This window comes from Heptranchias perlo, chromosome 2 (genome assembly GCF_035084215.1).
Source record: "Heptranchias perlo isolate sHepPer1 chromosome 2, sHepPer1.hap1, whole genome shotgun sequence".
In the NCBI taxonomy this organism is placed as follows: domain Eukaryota; kingdom Metazoa; phylum Chordata; class Chondrichthyes; order Hexanchiformes; family Hexanchidae; genus Heptranchias; species Heptranchias perlo.
The window spans coordinates 167238859-167260355 of record NC_090326.1 but is presented as its reverse complement, the minus strand read 5'-3'; the positions used below and the strand labels follow the sequence as shown (position 1 = coordinate 167260355).

At 46.0% G+C, this 21497-nt stretch overlaps 1 protein-coding gene across 1 annotated transcript in view; it reads left to right on the top strand.

Annotated features, from left to right (window-relative positions):
- Nucleotides 1–21497, top strand: part of slc39a4 (solute carrier family 39 member 4) — a 72670-nt gene that overhangs the window by 18105 nt on the left and 33068 nt on the right. Inside the window, exon 2 of the mRNA XM_067968863.1 lies at nucleotides 12800–13093. Coding sequence (XP_067824964.1) covers nucleotides 12800–13093 — 294 coding nt within the window. The remainder of the gene's footprint in view (nucleotides 1–12799; nucleotides 13094–21497) is intronic.

The window sequence follows — 21497 nt, the reverse complement described above, 5'->3', positions numbered from 1 at the left end:
GGGAACAATTTAAACTGTTCAATCTCATTCCTGCATGTAGTCAATTGTTGTAAGAGTTATAACAAATATCAAATTTTTACTTCTTAAATTTTTTTCTGATTTTTCCTTTTTGCCCTCTCTTAATCCAATCTTTCTTTCTCTTTCTATACCTGATTTGACTCTAATTCACCCTCCTTCTCCGTCGTTCCTCTGTTTCATTCTCAATCCTTAAACCTCATTGGTTAAGGAGATAGACTGTTGGTCCCACCATTCACTAGTGTCCCTCACTAATGCCCTTGTCACGCTGTTAGCAGCTCGCACTTCCAGCAAGTTACAGTGCAAAATATTTTCGAGCTGAAGAGATGCCACGAGATGCTCCACTCCAGCAACGTGCAGCCCATTGAGTTTAGTTGCCTTTAAAACCTTCGTGCTAAATTTCATTAGCAAACCTTGAACTTCACTGAATCAGCCACAGACCTGTCGTCTGGAATAATTGAAGAGAAAAAAACAAAAGTTGAATCTGTCAACAGCTAGCGACAATTTGACAAAGGACAAGAACAGCCAAGAGCGAGACAGGGCTCTTCAGCCCATCAAGCTTGGTCCTTTACATATAGATGACATAGAATGTACAGCACAGAAACAGGCCATTCCGCCCAACTGGTCCATGCCGGTGTTTATGCTCCACACGAGCCCCCTACCACCCTTCTTCATTTAACCACATCAACATATCCTTCTAGTCCTTTCTCCCTCATGTGTTTATCTAGCTTCCCCTTAAATGCATCGATGCTATTCACCTCAACTACTCCACGTGATAGTGAGTTCCACATTCTAACCACTCTCTGGGTAAAGAAGCTTCTTCTGAATTCCCAATTGGATTTATTAGTGACTATTTTACGAGACTCGTGGGTTGGTTTACCCATTAAATGAGTGTCTTTTTCAAGTATTTACATGGCTCGTCCACGTTGCAATATCCAGCTTCACACACAGGCCAAAGGTGGGCCGGCTGATGTTGGACAGCAGGTACTTGAGGGAGGGAGGAGGGGCTGATCTATGATTTGGAAAACAGACGTTACCACCGGGTTTCACCTGTCATGGAATCCACCATAACAGAGAGACGCAACTGGACTAGTGACATCAGGTTAGCGGCCTTGCCTGCCGTGCTCTTGTAGCCATATTATTTATGTGGCTGGTCCAGTTAAGTTTCTGGTCAATGGTGACACCCAGGATGTTCATGGTGGGGGATTCGGCGATGGTAATGCCGTTGAATGTCAAGGGTAGGTGGTTAGATGCTCTCTTGTTGCAGATGGTCATTGCCTGGCACTTGTCTGGCGTGAATGTTACTTGCCATTTATCAGCCCAAGCCTGGAGGTTGTCCAGGTCTTGCTGCATGCGGGCACGGACTGCTTCATTATCTGAGGGTTGCGAATGGAACTGAACACTGTGCAATCATCAGCGAACATCCCCATTTCTGACCTTATGATGGAGGGAAGGTCATTGATAAAGAAGCTGAAGATGGTTGGGCCTAGGACACTGCCCTGAGGAACTCCTGCAGCAATGTCCTGGGGCTGAGATGATTGGCCTCCAACAACCACAACCATCTTCCTTTATGCCAATTTTGACTCCAGCCACTGGGGAGTTTTCCCCCTGATTCCCATTGACTTCAATTTTACCAGGGCTTCTTGGTGCCACACTCGGTCAAATGCTGCCTTGATGTCAAGGGCAGTCACTCTCATCTCACCTCTGGAATTCAGCTCTTTTGTCCATATTTGGACCAAGGCTGTAATGACGTCTGGAGCTGAGTGGTCCTGGCGGAACTCAAACTGAGCATCGGTGAGCAGGTTCTTCTGAACATGATTGCAAACGCTTCAGTCTTCACTCACTTGCTGGACTCTGCCATCATTGAGGATGGGGATGTTCACAGAGCCTCCTCCTCCGTTAGTTGTTTAATTGTCCACCACCATTCACCACTGGATGTGGCAGGACTGCAGAGCTTTGATCTGATCCATTGGTTGTGGAATCGCTTAGCTCTGTCTATAGCATGTTGCTTCTGCTGTTTAGCATGCATGTAGTCCTGAGTTGTAGCTTCACCAGGTTTGCACCTCATTTTTAGGTAAGCCTGGTGCTGCTCCTGGCATGCTCTTCTACACTCCTCATTGAACCAGGGTTGATCCCCTGGCTTGTTGGTAATGTAGTGAGGAATATGCCGGGCCATGAGGTTACAGATTATGCTGGAATACAATTCTGCTGCTGCTGATGGCCCACAGTGCCTCATGGATGCCCATTATTGGTATAATAGTGAGAAATTATCTTGGCTCTGAAGATCAAGATGTCAAATCAATTTGGGTATAGGTAAGAAATAGCAAGGGAAAGAAATCACTGGTGGGAGTAGTATATAGACCCCCTAACAGTAGCTACACTGTAGAGCAAAATATTAATGAGGAAATAAGGGGGGCTTGTAAAAAAGGTAATGCAATAATCATGGGCGATTTTAACTTTCACATAGATTGGACAAATCAAATTGCAAAAAAAGCCCTGAGGAGTTCATAGAGTGTATTAGGGACTGTTTCTTAGACCAATATGTCAGGGAACCAACCAGGGAACAGGCTATTTTGGATGTGGTAATGGGTAACGAAACAGGATTAATTAATGATCTCAAAGTAAAGGATCCCTTGGGAAGCAGTGATCATAACATGATAGAATTTCACATCCAGTTTGAGAGCGAGGATCTTGGGTCTGAAACTACTGTATTAAACTTAAATAAGGGTAATTATAAAGGAATGAGGGCGGAATTGGCTAAAGTGGACTGGGTAAACAGATTAGATGGTAGGATGGTGGATAAGCAGTGGCAAACATTAAAAAAGATATTTTATGACTCGCAACAAAAATATATCCCTGTGAGGAGGAAAGACTCCACAAAAAGGGTGAACCAACCATGGCTAACTAAGGAAGTAAAGGATGGTATCAGGTTAAAAGAAAATGCATATAACATGGCAAAGATTACTGGTAAGCCCGAAGATTGGGAAAACTTTAAAAACCAGCAAAGGATAACTAAAAGAATAATAAAGAGGGAGAAAATAAATTATGAGAGTAAACTAGCAAGAAATATAAAAACTGACAGTAAAAGCTTCTACAAGTATATGAAAAGGAAGAGGGTAGCTAAAGTAAACATTGGTCCCTTTGAGGATGAGACTGGGGAAATAATAATGGAAAACAAGGAAATGGCAGAGGAATTGAACAGATATTTTGTATCTGTCTTTACGGTAGAAGACACTAATAATATACCAATAATAGTAGAAAATCAAGGGGCAAAGGGGAGGGAGGAACGAAAAACAATCACTATCACTAGAGAAAAAGTACTAGGTAAACTAATGGGTCTAAAGGCTGACAAGTCCCCTGAACCTGATGGCTTGCATCCGAGGGTCTTAAAGGAAGTGGCTACAGAGATAGTGGATGCATTGGTTGTAATATTCGAGAATTCACTAGATTCTGGAAAGGTCCCAGCGGATTGGAAAACCGCAAACGTAACACCCCTATTCAAGAAGGGAGTGAGACAGAAAGCAGGTAACTATAGACCAGTTAGCCTAACATCTGTCATTGGGAAAATGCTAGAATCCATTATTAAGGCAGTAGTAGCAGGACATTTGGAGACTCATAATACAATCAAGGAGAGTCAACATGGTTTTATGAAGGGGAAATTGTGTCTGACAAATTTATTAGAGTTCTTTGAGGAAGTAACGGGCAGGGTGGATAAAGGGGAACCAATGGATGCAGTATATTTGGATTTCCAAAAGGCCTTTAATAAGGTGCCACATAAAAGATTACTGCACAAGATAAGAGCTCATGGTGTTGGGGGTAATATACTGGCATGGATAGAGGATTGGCTAACTAACAGAAAACAAAGATTCGGGATAAAAGGGTCATTCTCAAAATGGCAATCTGTAACTAGTGGGGTGCCGCAGGGCTCAGTGCTGGGGCCTCAACTATTTACAATATATATCAATGACTTGGATGAAGGAACAGAGTGTCTTGTGGCCAAATTTGCTGATGATACAAAGATAGGTGGAAAAGCAAGTGGCGATGAGGACACAAAGGGCCCGATTTTACCAGGGGTGCGGGTTGGCAGCGGGTGGTCGGGCGGGCTCGAGGAAAACGCGCCGGCCAAATTGAGTGCGTTGCGCACGCGATCGCGGGATGATTGATGTGATTAGCCGGCAGTTACGGGTTCCGCGCTTCTCAGCTGCGTGCCGGCGGCCTGCGCATGCGCATTGACGTCTGAGCGATGGTTGCGCTCTATTTAAAGGGGCAGTCCACCAAAGCCCCTCCAGCCACAAACTACACTCCATCAAGGATGGAGGAGCACAGGGGTAAGGCTGCTCCCCGTTTCACGGACCACGCCCTCCAGGTGCTGCTGGACGGGGTCCGCATGAGGAGGGAGACGCTGTTCCCCACGGATGGAAGGAGGTGCCCTGCCAGCGCCACCAAGAGGGCATGGGAGGAGGTGGCCGCGGAGGTCACAAGCAGGGGAAACACCACCCGCACTTGGATTCAGTGCCGCAAGAGATTCAATGACCTCACCAGGTCCGGAAAAGTGAGTACACTAACGCATTCTGCATCACTCCGTCTTCCACATCACCTCAAACACCTCACAACCCCATCTCCACTGACAGTACTGCGCTCCCGCACCAATCCTCACAGCCACCCAACTATCATCCTCACAGTGCCTGCACGTACCCACCGTCCCTGTCCCCACTCGACCACTACCACACACCCCAATGCCCATACAATGGGATGGCCATGTGGCACACGCATCCTCCCATCCATCTGGCACACGTTCAACCCAATCACACCAATGCTTGAAGCGTCTCACATTGTAATCATCACTCAATAACGTTTTTGTGTTTTGCCCTCACAGGAGAAGAGGGCCAGGAACGCACGCGATAGGGCATGCACCGGAGGGGGCCCGCCACACGAGATGGCCCTGACAGACGCCGAGGTCGAGGCACTGGAGATCAGCCGCACGCTGCATTGCCTGTCGATGGCGGATGGCGAGTCTGGTTCTGGCGAAACGGCCGGTAAGGGAAAGCTGGCACTCATCACTCATGATCGTGAATGATCGTAGCATCACATGGCATATGCCGCACCGCCACATTTGGTCACATGCCTGATATTTCCCTCTGTTCTCTTCCAGGACCGTCTGCGATCGACGTCTCGGTTGAGGGCGATTCCTCAGAGGACATGCCCGTCTCTGAGGGTGCATCGTCACACATGAGCCTTGCATCCACCAGCGCAGATACACACACCTCGGTGGGTCCCCCCCCTCAGCTAGTTGGGATTGCACATGGTGAGTCACCGCGCACACATGAGCATGAGCAGACCCTGGTGGCAGGGTCAGCCACGGAGGGTCCGCGTCGGTGGGAGCACTCTTCTCCAGGCTTTGCTCAGCCGGACCCAGATGCTGAACCCAGGGGGCCACCTGTCAAAAGGAGAGTCGTCGAGGGGCACCAGAACATTGCTGAGGTACTGGGAGAGGTGCCACGCGCACTCTCCACAATCGCACGGAGGATGGAGGAGTCCAACTCCTGCATGAGGGGAATGGTGGCACAGGTGCAGGAGGGTATCGCCGAGATAGTGTCGCAGGGACGTGAAGGCATCTCTGAGATAGTGTCGCGGGTAGGTGTGGGAACGTCTGCGGTGGAGGACAGGCTAGCCTCCCTCGAGCGTCACGCACAGCTCACCAATGAGTCCATCCAGGCCCTCACAACGGCTGTTCGGATTCAGGGTGAACAACATTCTGCCGCCATCAACAGGTTGACAGATACATTGGAGGTGGCCTTGCAAGGTCTCACCCACGTCATCCAAACTGCCGTCCAGCAGGGTGGAAGGGGTGATGTGGGCCTTGGCCATGAGAGGGAAGATGGTGAACGGGGAAATGGAAGTGTGGACGCTACTCAAGGCGCCCCCAAGTCTCACCCGTTGCCCCCCTCTCAACCAGTGCCCGCAATAGTCCATCCTCTCCAGGTGGCCGAGTCTGCCCCTGCACAGGTGCAGGAGGAGCAGTCTGTGGAGGTGCCCTCACGGGCACCGAAACCCAGGGGGCGTCGGCCCAAAGCATCTACCCGGTCAGGGCACGAACAGGAGCAACCTGCCACCACCTCTGCTGGAGCCACAGGGGTAGCACCACGTAGGGGGTCCTGAAAACGAACGCCTAAAGTTCCGTGAGCACACAGGGATTGCAACAGGGTGTTTGTCGTTTTTTTTTAATTTTCTACTCTTTGAATGTCACCACAAAATAAACTCACTTTTTCTCACCAATGCTGCCACCTCTTGTCCATAATTCTGCGGCTTGTGCAATATGTCCCTTCCCTGCGCCTCATCATGACGACGACCACCCCGTCCCACCCATTGAGCATAATCCAGTGGGTGCAGGTGTACAGGCACCACTCTTCTGTGGAGGGAGCCTGTATGGACCCTCGTCTGTGCACGTTATGACATGTGAACGCCTCACACAGTGTGATGTTAGGAGAACCGTTGGCATATGAGTGCCTCCCTGGCCTGACGAGCACGCAGGTGAGCCGGTGTTCGGCGCATGGGTCGTTCCTCCTCCTCTCCCTCTTCCTCCTCCTCCTCTTCCTCCTCCACCTCCTCCTCATTGTCGTCCTCAATGTGGGTGGCGGGTGTGCATGGGGCCTCCTCCAGCGGCACCCCTCTCTGTAGTGCCATGTTATGCAGGGCACAGCAGACAACTATAATTCGTCCCACTCTGAATGGCGTGTATTGGAGCGCTCCCCCGGAACGATCAAGGCACCTGAAGCGCATCTTGAGCAGCCCTATAGCCTGCTCAATTGTAGACCTGGTAGCAATGTGGCTGTCATTATACCGACGCTGTGGCTCGGTAATGGGGTTCCTCAGAGGTGTCATAAGCCACGTGTGCAGGGGATATCCCTTGTCGCCGAGGAGCCAGCCGTTGCCGGCGTTGGGTGCGTGGAAGAGGGGCGGGACGGTGGACTCCCTGAGGACGAAGGCATCGTGGCAGCTGCCAGGGTATCTGGCGCACACGTGTAGGAATCTCTGGCGGTGGTCACAAATGAGCTGGGCGTTCATGGAGTGATACCCTTTCCTGTTGATAAACAGCCCTGGCTCATGTGGAGGTGCCCGTATTGCTATGTGGGTGCAATCGATTACACCCTGCACCCGTGGGAAGCCAGCCACAGCATGGAATCCAACCGCCCTCTCCGTCTGGCTGCCCTCATCCATGGCGAAGTTGATGTAGGTCGAGGCCCTGCGGAACAACCCATCGGTGACCTGCCTTATGCACTTGTGTGCAGACGACTGACAGACCCCGGTGATGTCCCCCGTGGCACCCTGGAAGGATCCGGAGGCGAAGAAGTTGAGGGCAGTGGTGACTTTGACGGCGACGGGTAAGAAGATGCTGCTTGGTCCATCCGGGAGCAGCTCGTCATTGAGGAGGCTGCAGATGTCGGCGACTACCTGGCGAGTGACTCTGAGCCTCCGTATGCACTGCTGCTCAGAGAGGTCCATGAAGCTGAGCCTCGGTCTGTAGACCCTGTGCGGAGGGTAGTGCCTCCTGCGACGCATCTCTCTCTGCGGATGCCCTCCATCCTGCTGTGCAGGTGGATGTGCCGCAGCACCGTGTTGTGGGGATGCATGTCTCTGAGGCGGACGGCGTGGACTGCGAGGCTGCTGAGGCTGGTCATCCTGTTCGTCCTCCGAGGATGTCAACGCAGCACCCATCTGGCAGGTTCAGGTTTGCGGGGTTGTGCACGCTAGAAAAGTGTGTCCTCGCACAGGGGTTGGACTTCCACGCCGGTGAATCTTCTTGCTTGGAGGAGGGTGGTGGAGGGCAGGCGTTGCCCAATGTTACGGAGTGTCCTCCTGCGTTGGTGAAGGCTCTCCCCCCCCCCACCTGTGGAATGCACCTTGGCAGCTGCCACAGGCTGCTGGCTGCAACACGTCCGTTGAGAGTGTGAGTGGTTCCCCCAGTATGGGAAACAGTCTCATTTCACTGTAAAATCCGACACCTGTTAAATAAACAGCTCAATCAGGTCATTTAATGACCTGAAATACCAAGATAAATACACTCAAGTGGAACCCCGCTGGCTTTAATTGCCTGCGGGATTCCCACCAGCGGGGCCAACGCACGCACCCCCGCACGTCAGCGCGCAACCAGGAAGTGGGCGGGATCGAGGCGCGATCCGGTCCCGCTCCTCGAAACCGGGATTTTAGAGGCCCCCCCGCCGAGAACGCACCCGGAACCGGGTGCTAAAATCGGGCCCAAAGTGTCTGCAAAGGGATATTGACAGGTTAAGCGAATGGGCAAAAATTTGGCAGATGGAATATAATGTGGGAAAATGTGAAGTCATCCACTTTGGGAGGAAAAATAAAAAAGCAAAATATTATTTGAATGGAGAAATGCTGCAAAATGATGCGGTACAGAGGGATCTGGGTGTCCTCGTACATGAAACACAAAAAGTCAACATAGATGTGCAGCAGGTAATCCAGAAGGCAAAAGGAATATTGGCTTTTATTTCTAGGGGGATGGAGTATAAAAGCAGGGAAGTCATGCTACAACCGTACAGGGTGCTGGTGAGACCACACCTGGAGTACTGCGTACAGTTCTGGTGCCCTTATTTAAGGAGGGACATACTTGCATTGGAGGCAGTTCAGAGAAGGTTCACTAGGTTGATTCTGGGTATGGAAGGGTTGTCTTATGAGGAAAGATTGAACAGGTTGGGTCTATACTCATTGGAGTTTAGAAGAATGAGAGGAGACCTTATTGAAACATACAAGATTCTGAGGGGACTCGATAGGGTAGATGCTGAGAGGATGTTACTCCTCATGGGGGAATCTAAAACGAGGAGGTTTCATAGTCTCAGAATAAGGGGTCGCACATTTATGATAGAAATGAGGAGGAATTTCTTCTCCCAGAGGGTCGTGAATCTTTGGAATTCTTTACCCCAAAAAGCTGTGGAGGCTGAGTCATTGAATACATTCAAGGCTGAGTTAGACAAATTTTTGATCAGCGGGAAAATGGAGTTGAGGTAAAAATTAGATCAGCCATGATCTCATTGAATGGCGGAGCAGGCTCGAGGGGCCGAATGGCCTACTCCTGCTCCTATCTTTTATGGTCTTATGGCCCAGTTTTGAGCTGCTAGATCTGTTCTGAATCTATCCCACTAAGCACGGTGGTAGTGCCACACAACTCGTTGGATGGTGTCCTCAGTGTGAAGATGGGACTTCGTCTCCATGAGAACTGTGCGGTGGTCCCTCCTACCAATACTGTCATGGACAGATGCATCTGTGACAGGTAGATTGGTGAGGATGAGGTCAAGTAGGTTTTTCCCTCGTGTTGGTTCACTCACCACCTGCCACAGGCCCAGTCTGGAAGCTATGTCCTTCAGTACTCGGCCAGCTGGGTCAGTAGTGGTGCTACCGAGCCACTCTTGGTGATGGACATTGAAGTCCCCCACCCAGAGTACATTCTGTGCCCTTGCTACCCTCAGTGTTTCCTCAAAGTGGTGCTCAACATGGCGGAGGACTGATTCATCAGCTGAGGAAGGGCGCTAAGTGGTAATCAGCAGAAGGTTTCCTTGCCCATGTTTGACCTGATGCCATGCGATTTCATGGGGTCTGCAGTCAATGTTGAGGACTCCCAGGGCCACTCCCTCCTGACTGTATACCACTGTACTGCCACATCTGGTGGGTCTGTCCTGCCGGTGGGACAGGACATACCCAGGGAAGGTGATGGAAGAGTTTGGGATGTTGGCTGAAAGGTATGATTCTGTAAATATGGCTATGTCAGGCTGTTGCTTGACTAGTCTGTGGGACAGCTCTCCCAATTTTGGCACAAGTGCCGAGATGTTAATGAGGAGGACTTTGCAGGGTCGACTGGGCTTGGTTTGCCTTTGTCGTGTCCGGTGCCTAGTGGTCCGGTGCCAGGTGGTCCGTCCGGTTTTATTCTTATTATGACTTTTTGTAGCGAGATTGTTGACAGAGTGCATTGTGTTTTAAACTGTGGACCTGTGGAACCTGTCTGGGAGTGGACACACCCTGTACCTTGGGCACAGTGTCTCAACAACTCTGTATTTGATTGTTTTTTCATTGTTGACTTACTGGCTTGTTGCTGTATACTTACAAAAAAAACATCGGCAATGAAGGAACTGTTTTCCTTTGGGTAGCTGATACTGCCTCTTGAAAGTTGGGACTGGAGTCCCTGGGATTGTGCCAATATTTGCAGGGAAATTCCTGAACAGAACAATATGAAAACTACTGCTTCTAGGATTCAATTTTACCTGGTCACACGGGGAGGGAAATGGGTGGGAGCAGGTCTGCTGCGTATCCTGACCGATTCTCCTTTCCACTGAAGTCAATGCAGAACGAAAATCGGGAGGGGTATAAAACAGGTGCCCGAACAGCTGTTGCCCATTTCCCGCCCGGTAGCAAATTAAAATCATCTCCTAAGTCTCTGCACCCAGCTGCATTTTGAACTCCTGTACCTCCTTTGTCTCTACTGATTATTCCAAATATTTAACATCCTTTGAGTAAAAAAATTCTTTATGATGTCAATTTTTCACTAGTTTCAGTTAATATCCTCTTGTCCTATAAGCCTGGTTTACTCTCCTGTAGGTTTACCTTGTCAATGTAATTTAAGATGTATATACCTTCTCTATATACTGTGGAAAAATACCCTTGTAGTTGATTACTGCAATTCAATTGCATGGTAAAATTTTGTTGGATTTGAGCCTTGTATTTAATAATGCAATATGCACATATTGTGAAACTCAGTAAGTTAATGAACAACTATGAAATATTGGACTGAAGTTCTTAAGTTTAAACTTTTCCTGGTTTCACAGCAGCTTGATGGCATCAGATTATCCTCCATTGAGTTTAATTGGTTCAGTATATTTCAGCAAATCAGAAGTCTAACCTTGGTTCGACCACACTTAGAGTACTGTGCACAGTCCGCATATTACAGGAAGGATATAGAAGCATAAGAGAAAGTGCAAAAAAGATTTACAAGGGTGGTACCAGAACTGAGAGGGTACAACTATCAGGAAAGACTGAACAGGCTGGGGCTCTTTTCTCTAGAAAAGAGAAGACTGAGATGTGACCTGATAGAAGTCTTTAAAATTATGAAGCGGTTCAATAGGGTAGCAGTAGAGAGGATGTTTCTACTTATGGGGGAGTCCAAAATTAGGTGCCATAAAGATAAGATAGTCACTAATAAATCCAATATGGAATTCAGGAGAAAGTTCTGTGCTTAGGGAGTGGTGAGAATGTGGAACTCGCTACCACGTGGAGTAGTTGAGGCGATTAGCCTGGATGCATTTAAGGGGAAGCTGGATAAGTACATGAGGGGGAAAGGAATAGAAGGATATGTTGATGAGGTTAGATGAAGTAAGGTGGGAGGAGGCTCGTGTGGAGCATAAACACCTGCATCGATCTGCTGGGCCGAATGGCCTGTTTCTGTGCTGTAAAATTCTATGTAAAGTCACCATTACTACAGGATTGGGTTAAATGGAGGACTGATTTATGAACAAGTGCTGTACTTGCACGAGGACTGAGAAGTGGTTGTTCCATTGGATTTCGATATTCATTCTGCTGAAATTATACTGTCTGCTATGTTAACAAAGTCTTTCACACATTTATTTTACACAGGTTCATGGCATCATTAAAAAGGGTACAGGTGAATTTGTACCCTCTCGACTCAGACTCTCTCTCACACACATATACAAATACACAAACGTATATACAAGTACATATATACACACACGCATATACAAAAGCATATACACAAATATATACACATGCAAATATACACACAAATACAAACATACATATGCAAATATATACAAAAACACACATACACAAATATATTTGGGATTTGGGTGTCCTTGTACATGAATCACAGAAAGTTAACATGCAGGTACTGCAAGCAATTAGGAAGCAAATGGCATGTTAGCCTTTATTGCAAGGGGGTTGGAGTATAAGAGTAAGGAGGTCTTGCTGCAATTATACAGGGCTCTAGTAAGACCACACCTGGAGTATTGTATTTAGTTTTGGTCTCCTTACCTAAGGAAGGATACACTTGCCTTAGAGGGGGTGCCATGAAGGTTCACTAGATTAATTCCTGGGATGAGAGAGTTGTCCTATAAGGAGAGATTGAGTGCAATGGACCTTTCCTCTGTGGAGTTTAGAAGAATAAGAGGTGATCTCATTGAGATGTAAAGATGTGGGGTAGATGCTGAGAGGCTGTTTCCCCTGGCTGGAGAGCCTAAAACTAGGGGGTCACAATCTCAAAGTAAGGGATTGGCCATTTAGGACCAAGATGAGGAAAAATTTCTTCACTGAGGGTTGTGAATCTTTGGAAATCTCTACCCCAGAGAGCTGTGAATGCTGAGTCGTTGATTATACTCAAGACTGAGAACGATAGATTTTTGGATTCTAAGGGAATCAAGGGATACGGGGATAGGGCAGGAAAGCAGAGTTGAGGTAGAGGATCAGCCATGATCTTATTGAATGGTGGAGCAGGCTCAAGGGGCCATATGGCCTACTCCTGTTCCTATTTCTTATGTTCTTGTATACACACATATACAAACGTGCATACGCAAATATACACATATATACAAAACGCATACATGTAAATATACACATGAACACACAATACACACACACACACAAATGGGTACATGCACAAATATACACACACATGGTTGATGGCAGTATCTCCTTCAATAAAGAAACTGCCAGTTTTCTCTTTTATTTATTAACAGCTCTCTTCCCTCTCTTTTCTCCTAACCAGTGTTTCTCAGTAGATGATGTCTTTGAACTCGCCGGGAAGAACAGCAGTGACATCAAAGCACTGACATCCGATGACTTTTTCCGAATTTCTCCCGGATTGCTGCTTTTCCTGAGTGACCCGCAGAAAGCATGCAAGGTCATACAGTCCGGAAGGTGGGAAGAAGCAACACTGGCTTTCACAGACAGTCTGGTGATGATAAATGACACCAGCCAAATCCCTGACCCCACCCATCACCAAGTAGAAGGGGTACTGCAGAAAATACAGAGGAACTATCTCACAGTGGCCAAAGGTCAGGTAAGCAGGGACCGGCACTTGGCACCTTTTCTCTTTTCAATAATTCAATTAGGTAATGTCAGCATAACCTTGAACACTGCACTGCACTAAAATAATTAACAGGACTGCACCTAGCGTGTGAGCCAATTTAGAACCTCACATGATTGATTGGGTAAAGAGCTAATAAAGCATAAAGATGATTTCAGGAGGTCAATGTCCGATATAAATTGAGGCAAAAGTACAGCAAGGACAAAATCACTTGTATTACTGCAAGGTTTTGTCAGTTCTTGCAGTCCAAAATCTTCAGGCAGGATATTTGGACACTAGGTTGTACAGGTGTGTGATAGTAATATAGACATTAACATAGGGAGGTGTACAGGTGAGTGTTAGTAATATAGACATTAACATTGGGAGATGTACAGGTGAGTGTTAGTAATATAGACATTAAGATAGAGAGGTATACAAGTGAGTGTTAGCAATATAGACATTAACATTGGGAGATGTACAGATGAGTGTTAGTAATATAGACATTAAGATAGAGAGGTGTACAGGTGAGTGTTAGTAATATAGACTTTAACATAGAGAGGTGTACAGGTGTGTGTTAGTGATATAGACATTAACATAGAGAGGTGTACAGGTGAGTGTTAGTAATATAGACATTAACATTGGGAGATGTACAGGTGAGTGTTAGTAATATAGACATTAAGATAGAGAGGTATACAAGTGAGTGTTAGCAATATAGACATTAACATTGGGAGATGTACAGATGAGTGTTAGTAATATAGACATTAAGATAGAGAGGTGTACAGGTGAGTGTTAGCAATATAGACATTAACATAGAGAGGTGCACAGGTGAGTATCATTAATATAGACATTAACATAGGGAGGTGTACAGGTGAGTGTTAGTAATATAGACATTAACATTGGGAGGTGTACAGGTGAGTGTTAGTAATATAGACATTAACATAGAGAGGTGTACAGGTGAGTGTTAGTAATATAGACGTTAAGATAGAGAGGTGTACAGGTGAGTGTTAGCAATATAGACATTAACATAGAGAGGTGTGGAGGTGAGTGTTAGTAATATAGACATTAACATAGGGAGGTGTACAGGTGAGTGTTAGTAATATAGACATTAACATTGGGAGGTGTGGAGGTGAGTGTTAGTAATATAGACATTAACATAGGGAGGTGTACAGGTGAGTGTTAGTAATATAGACATTAACATAGGGAGGTGTACAGGTGAGTGTTAGTAATATAGACATTAACATAGGGAGGTGTACAGGTGAGTGTTAGTAATATAGACATTAACATTGGGAGGTGTGGAGGTGAGTGTTAGTAATATAGACATTAACATAGGGAGGTGTACAGGTGAGTGTTAGTAACAGAGACGTTAACATAGAGAGGTGTACAGATGTGTATTAGTAACAGAGGCGTTAACATAGAGAGGTGTACAGATGTGTGTTAGTAAGAGACGTTAACATTGGGAGGTGTACAGGTGAGTGTTAGTAATATTGACATTAACATAGGGAGGTGTACAGGTGTGTGTTAGTAATATAGACATTAACATAGAGAGGTGTACAGGTGTGTGTTAGTAATATTGACATTAACACTGAGAGGTATACAGATGTGTATTAGTATATAGACATTAACAGAGAGGTGTACCGGTATGTTAAACAGACTGTTTGAGACTATGTGCTCCTATTTTAGTAGAACCAGAGGATACGGTCTTCGCTTGAAGGGAGTAAATTTAAAACATACCTGTGGAAACATTATTTCAGTGAGCGTGTGCTCAATCTTTGGACAGGCTCCCGAGGGAGACGATGGAAACAGATAGTGTTGATTCATTCAAATGCAAATAGATAGATTGCTTTCAGAAAATATTTTGGGATACCGTATATGAATAATTTGAGACAAGACATGTGGTAAGTGTAATGTGTTTGGGAGGAACAGGTTAGAGTCATAGAGTTATACAGCACGGATAGAGGCCCTTCGGCCCATCGTGTCCGCGCCGGCCATCAAGCCCTGTCTAATCTAATCCCATATTCCAGCATTTGGTCCGTAGCCTTGTATGCTATGGCATTTCAAGTGCTCATCCAAGTGCTTCTTGAATGTTGTGAGGGTTCCTACCTCCACAACCCTTTCAGGCAGTGAGTTCCAGACTCCAACCACCCTCTGGGTGAAAAAGTTCTTTCTCAAATCCCCTCTAAACCTCCCGCCTTTTACCTTGAATCTATGCCCCCTTGTTATAGAACCCTCAACGAAGGGAAAAAGCTCCTTAGTATCCATCCTATCTGTGCCCCTCATAATTTTGTACACCTCAATCATGTCCCCCCTCAGCCTCCTCTGCTCCAAGGAAAACAAACCCAATCTTCCCAGTCTCTCTTCATAGCTGAAGCGCTCCAGCCCTGGTAACATCCTGGTGAATCTCCTCTGCACCCTCTCCAAAGCGATCACATCCTTCCTGTAGTGTGGCGACCAGAACTGCACACATTACTCCAGCTGTGGCCTAACCAGTGTTTTATACAGCTCCATCATAACCTCCTTGCTCTTATATTCTATGCCTCGGCTAATAAAGGCAAGTATCCCATATGCCTTCTTTACCACCTTATCTACCTGTTCCGCCGCCTTCAGGGATCTGTGAACTTGCACACCAAGATCCCTCTGACCCTCTGTCTTGCCTAGGGTCCTCCCATTCATTGTGTATTCCCTTGCCTTGTTAGTCCCTCCAAAGTGCATCACCTCGCACTTTTCCGGGTTAAATTCCATTTGCCACTGTTCTGCCCATCTGACCAACCCATCTATATCGTCCTGCAGACTGAGGCTATCCTCCTCGCTATTTACCACCCTACCAATTTTTGTATCATCAGCGAACTTACTGATCATACCTTTTACATTCATATCCAAGTCATTAATGTAGACCACAAACAGCAAGGGACCCAGCACCGATCCCTGTGGTACCCCACTGGCCACAGGCATCCAGTCACAAAAACAACCTTCGACCATCACCCTCTGCCTTCTGCCACTAAGCCAGTTTTGTATCCAAAGTGCCAAGGCACCCTGGATTCCATGGGCTCGTACCTTCTTGACCAGTCTCCTGTGGGGGACTTTATCGAAGGCCTTACTGAAATCCATGTATACCACATCCACTGCGTTACCCTCATCCACACGCCTAGTCACCCCCTCAAAAAATTCAATCAAATTAGTCAGACATGATCTTCCCTTGACAAAGCCATGTTGACTATCCCTGATTAATCCTTGCTTCTCCAAGTGGAGACTAATTTTGTCCTTCAGAATTTTTTCCAATAATTTTCCTACCACTGATGTTAGGCTCACTGGCCTGTAGTTCCCCGGTTTTTCCCTACTCCCCTTCTTCACTTTGGACCTGTGGTTCCCAAAACTTTCCACATCTGGAATTTTCTTCACGTACTGTGCACAGTTCTCCATATTACAAAAAAAGATAGAGAAGGACTGGAGAAAGTGCAAGAAAGATTTACAAGGATGATACCGAAACTGAGAATGTACAACTATCAGGAAATACCCAGAAAAGAGAAGACTGACAGGTGATCTGATAGAGGCATTTAAAATTATGAAGGCGTTTGATAGGGCAGACGTAGAGAAGATGGGGGTGATTTTAAACCCCAAGAACTGGTGGGTGGGGAGCGGGTGGGAGTTGAAAATAGTTGCTTTTTGGGTCGCGCCCACAACCCGGCTTTATTTCCAGGTTTAACCTTGGCGCGGAAAAGTACAGGCTTCCCACTGGGAATGCAAAGACGGAAAATGTTGCGGTTGTGATCCAAAAAAACAACTATTTTCAGCTCCCACCCGCCCCCAACCCACCTGTTCTTGGGGTTTAAAATCACCCCCAAAACTAGGGGCCAAAAATATAAGATAGTCACTCATAAATCCAATAAGGAATTCAGAAAAAACTTCTTTACTCAGGGAGTGGTGAGAATGTGGAACTTGCTACCACAAGGAGTAGTTGAGGCGAATAGCATAGATGCATTTAAGGGGAAGCCAGATAAGTTCATGAAGGAGAAATAGAAGGATATCATGATAAGTTAAGATGAAGTAAGGTGGGAGGAGGTTCATTTGGAGCATAAACACCGGCATAGACCTGTTAGACCAAATGGCCTGTTTCTGTGCTATAAATTCTATGTAATTCTATGCCTGGGTCTGTTGTAGGCCATTTGATAGAGATTGATTGCTATGATACAACTCCATTATCGTTATATCATATGATTACCAGGATGGTAGAAGGTGAACTAGATGGACCTTGGTCTTTTTTCATCATGACTGTACTTTTTTAAGATGTGGAGATGCCGGTGATGGACTGGGGTGGACAAATGTAAGGAATCTTACAACACCAGGTTATAGTCCAACAGTTTTATTTGAAAATCACAAGCTTTCAGAGATTATCTCCTTCGTCAGGTGAGTGACGAAGGAGATAATCTTTGTCAGGTGAGTGACGAAGGAGGTGGGTTGGGGGTGGGTGGGAGCTGAAAATAGTTGTTTTTTTGGATCACAACCGCAACATTTTCCGTCTTTGCATCCCCAGTGGGAAGCCTGTACTTTTGCGCGCTCACTCAACTGACGAAGGAGATAATCTCCGAAAGCTTGTGATTTTCAAATAAAACTGTTGGACTATAACCTGGTGTTGTAAGATTCCTTACATTTGTACTTTTTAAAATTCATTCTTAGAATATGGGCATCGCTAGCAAGGCCGGCATTTATTGCCCATCCCTAGTTGCCCCTTGAGAAGGTGGTGGTGGGCCTTCTTCTTGAACCACTGCAGTCCATGTGATGAAGGTGCTGTTAGGTAGTGAGTTCCAGGATTTTGACCCAGCGATGATGAAGGAATGGGATGGTGTGTGATTTGGAGCGGAACTTGGAGGTGGTAGTGTTCCCATGCACCTGCTGCCCTTGTCCTTCTAGGTGGTAGAGGTCGCGGGATAGATACATAGAAAATAGGAGCAGGAGTAGGCCATTTGGCCCTTCATGCCTGTTCCGCCATTCAATATGATCATGGCTGATCCTCTATCTCAATACCATATTCCCGCTCTCTCCCCATACCACTTGATGCCTTTTTTTGTCTAGAAATCTATCTAGCTCCTTCTTAAATATATTCAGTGACTTGGCCTCCACAGCATTCTGTGGTAGAGAATTCCACAGGTTCACCACCCTCTGAGTGAAGAAATTTCTCCTCATCTCAGTCCTAAATGTCCTACCCGTATCTTGAGACTGTGACCCCTCGTTCTGGACCTCCCAGCCAGGGGAAACATCCTCCCTGCATCCAGTCTGTCTAGCCCTGTCAGAATTTTACATGTTTCAATAAGATCCCCTCTCATTCTTCTAAACTCGAGTGAATACAGGCCGAGTCGACCCAATCTCTCCTTACATGACAGTCCTGCCATTCCAGGGATAAGTCTGGTGAACCTTCGCGGCACTCCCTCTATGGCAAGGATATCCTTTCTTAGGTAAGGAGACCAAAACTGCACGCAATACTCCAGGAGTGGTCTCACCAAGCATCTATATAACTGCAGTAAGACATCCTTGCAATGAAGGCCAACATACCATTTGCCTTCCTAACTGCTTGCTGCACCTGTATGTTTGCTTTCAGTGATTGGTGTACAAGGACACCCAGGTCCTTTTGTACATCAACATTCCCCAATCTATCACCATTTAAATAATACTCTGCCTTTCTGTTTTTCCTTCCGAAGTGGATAACTTCACATTTATTCACATTATACTGCATCTGGCATGTATTTGCCCACTCACTCAACTTGTCTAAATCACCATGAAGCCTCTTTGCATCCTCCTCACAACTCACGATCTCATCTAGTTTTGTGTCGTCAGCAAACTTGGAAATATTACATTTGGTTCCCTCATCCAAATCATTGATATATATTGTGAATAGCTGGGGCCCAAGCACTGATCCCTGCGGTACCCCACTAGTCACTGCCTGCCACCCCAAAAAAGACCCATTTATTCCTACTCTCTGTTTCCTGTCTGTTAACCAATTTTCAATCCATGCCAGTATATTACCCCAAATCCCATGTGTTTTAATTTTGCACACTAACCTCTTATGTGGGACTTTATCAAAGGCCTTCTGAAAATCCAAACAAACCACATCCACTGGTTCTCCCTTATCTATTCCACCAAAAAACTCCAGTAGGTTTGTCAAACACGATTTCCCATTCATAAATCCATGTTGACTTTGTCTAATCCCATTGATATATTCTAAGTGTCCTGTCATCACATCCTTTATAATAGACTCTAGCATTTTCCCTACTACTGATGTTAGGCTAACCGGTCTATAGTTCCCTGTTATCTCTCTCCCTCCTTTTTTAAATAGTGGGGTTACATTTGCCAGCCTCCAATCTGCAGGAACTGTTCCATAATCTATAGAATTTTGGAAGATGACAACTAATGCATCCATTATTTCCATGGCTACCTCTTTTAGTACTCTGGGATGCAGATTATCAGGTCCTGAGGATTTATTGGCTTTCAGTCCCATTAATTTCTCCAGCACTATTTTTTTACGAATACTAATTTCCTTTAATTCCTCCTTCTCACTAGTCCCTTGGTTCCCTAGCATTTCTGGGAAGTTATTTATGTCCTCTTCTGTGAAGACAGAACCAAAGTATTTGTTTAATTGCTCTGCCATTTCCCTGTTCCCCATTATAAATTCTCCCGTTTCTGGCTGTAAGGGACATACATTTGTCTTCACTAATCTTTTTCTTTTTACGTACTTGTAGAATGTAGGATTGGGAGGTACTGTCAAAAAGCCTTGGCGAATTGCTGTAGTGCAGTGTAGATTGAACACACTGAAGCCTTGGTGTGCCAGTGGTGTTTAAGGTGGTGGATGGGGTGCCGATTAAGCAGATTGCTTCGTCCTGGATGGTATGAAAGTGCCATCGATAGAACCTATCCAGTTCATGGACATGGTGTCTGTAACAGGAGCACGTTTCACAAGTGTACAGCAGGACAGAAAATGGTTACAACATTATCCACCTTGAGTTTAGTATTAAGTTAAATTAAGTCCTATTTCCAGACTTGATCGCTGAGTTGTCCAAATGCTAAGCTTTTCTTTTTGATTCGTGTCAGCATCTCAACAAAATGAGTTTGGGTCTGCAGTGATTCATTGGACAGCACACAGCCAAGTTATATGAATTGCTTCACAGGTTGTCAGAATATCCCTCTATGGATATCAATAATTTTAGGGCTTACAAGATGCCGGCTGAAACATGAGTTTGGTATAATTTTAAAGGGGCCAATATTTATCCCTCAACCAACATCACTAAAACAAAACAGATTATCTGGTCACTATCACATTGCTGTTTGTGGGACTTTGCTGTGCGCAAATTGGCTGCCGTGTTCCTGATGCTAATCAAATCAGACAGCCTGTGACCTCCTCTTAGCCCCAACCAGCAAATTTAATCACTTAATTCTCTGTGTGGAGGGCTAGATGCAGATCCTCTGCCCTTTCATTTGATAGGAACATAGGAACAGGAGTAGGCCATTCAGCCCCTCGAGCCTATTTGCCATTCAATTAGATCAAGGCTGACCTGTATCTTAACTCCATCTACCCACCTTGATTCCGTATCCCTCAATACCCTTGCCAAACAAAAATCTATCAATCTCAGTTTTGAAATTTTCAATTGACCCCCAGCCTCAACAGCTTTTTTGGGAGGAGAGAGTTCCAGATTTCCACTCCCCTTTGTGTGAAGAAATGCTCCCGACATCACCACTGAACGGCCTAGCTCTAATTTTAAGTCCCCTTGTTCTGAACTCCCCCACCAGAGGAAATAATTTATCTCTACCTACTCTACCAAATGGCGTGAGGTGAGAAGTGTATATATTGTGATACACAAGATATCATGATTGTGTGGGACAGGCTGGATGGACCAGAGGGTCTTTTCCTGTCTGTCATTGTTTGTATGTTCAGAAATCCTTTAATCATCTTAAACACCTCAATTAGATCATCCCTTAATCGTCTATATTCAAGGGAATACAAACCTAGTCTATGCAACCTGTCGTGATAATTTAACCCTTTTAGTCCCGGTATCATTCTGGTCAATCTGTGGTGCACCCCCTCCAAGGCCAATATATCCTTCCTGAGGTGCGGTGCCCAGAACTGAATGCATTACTCCAGGTGGGGTCTCACGAGACCTCTGTACAGCTTAACGTAACTTCCACCCATTTGCATTCCAGCCCTCTTGAGATAAAGGGCAACATTCCATTAGCCTTTTTAATTATTTTTTGTACCTGTCCACTGGCTTTTACTGATTTCTGTACTCGAACCCCTAAATCTCTCTGCTCATCCACAATTCCTGGTTTCTCGCCATTTAGAAAATACTCTGCTCTATCTTTCTTAGGTCCTCAGTGGATGACCTCACACTTCCCCACATTGAATTCCATCTGCCAC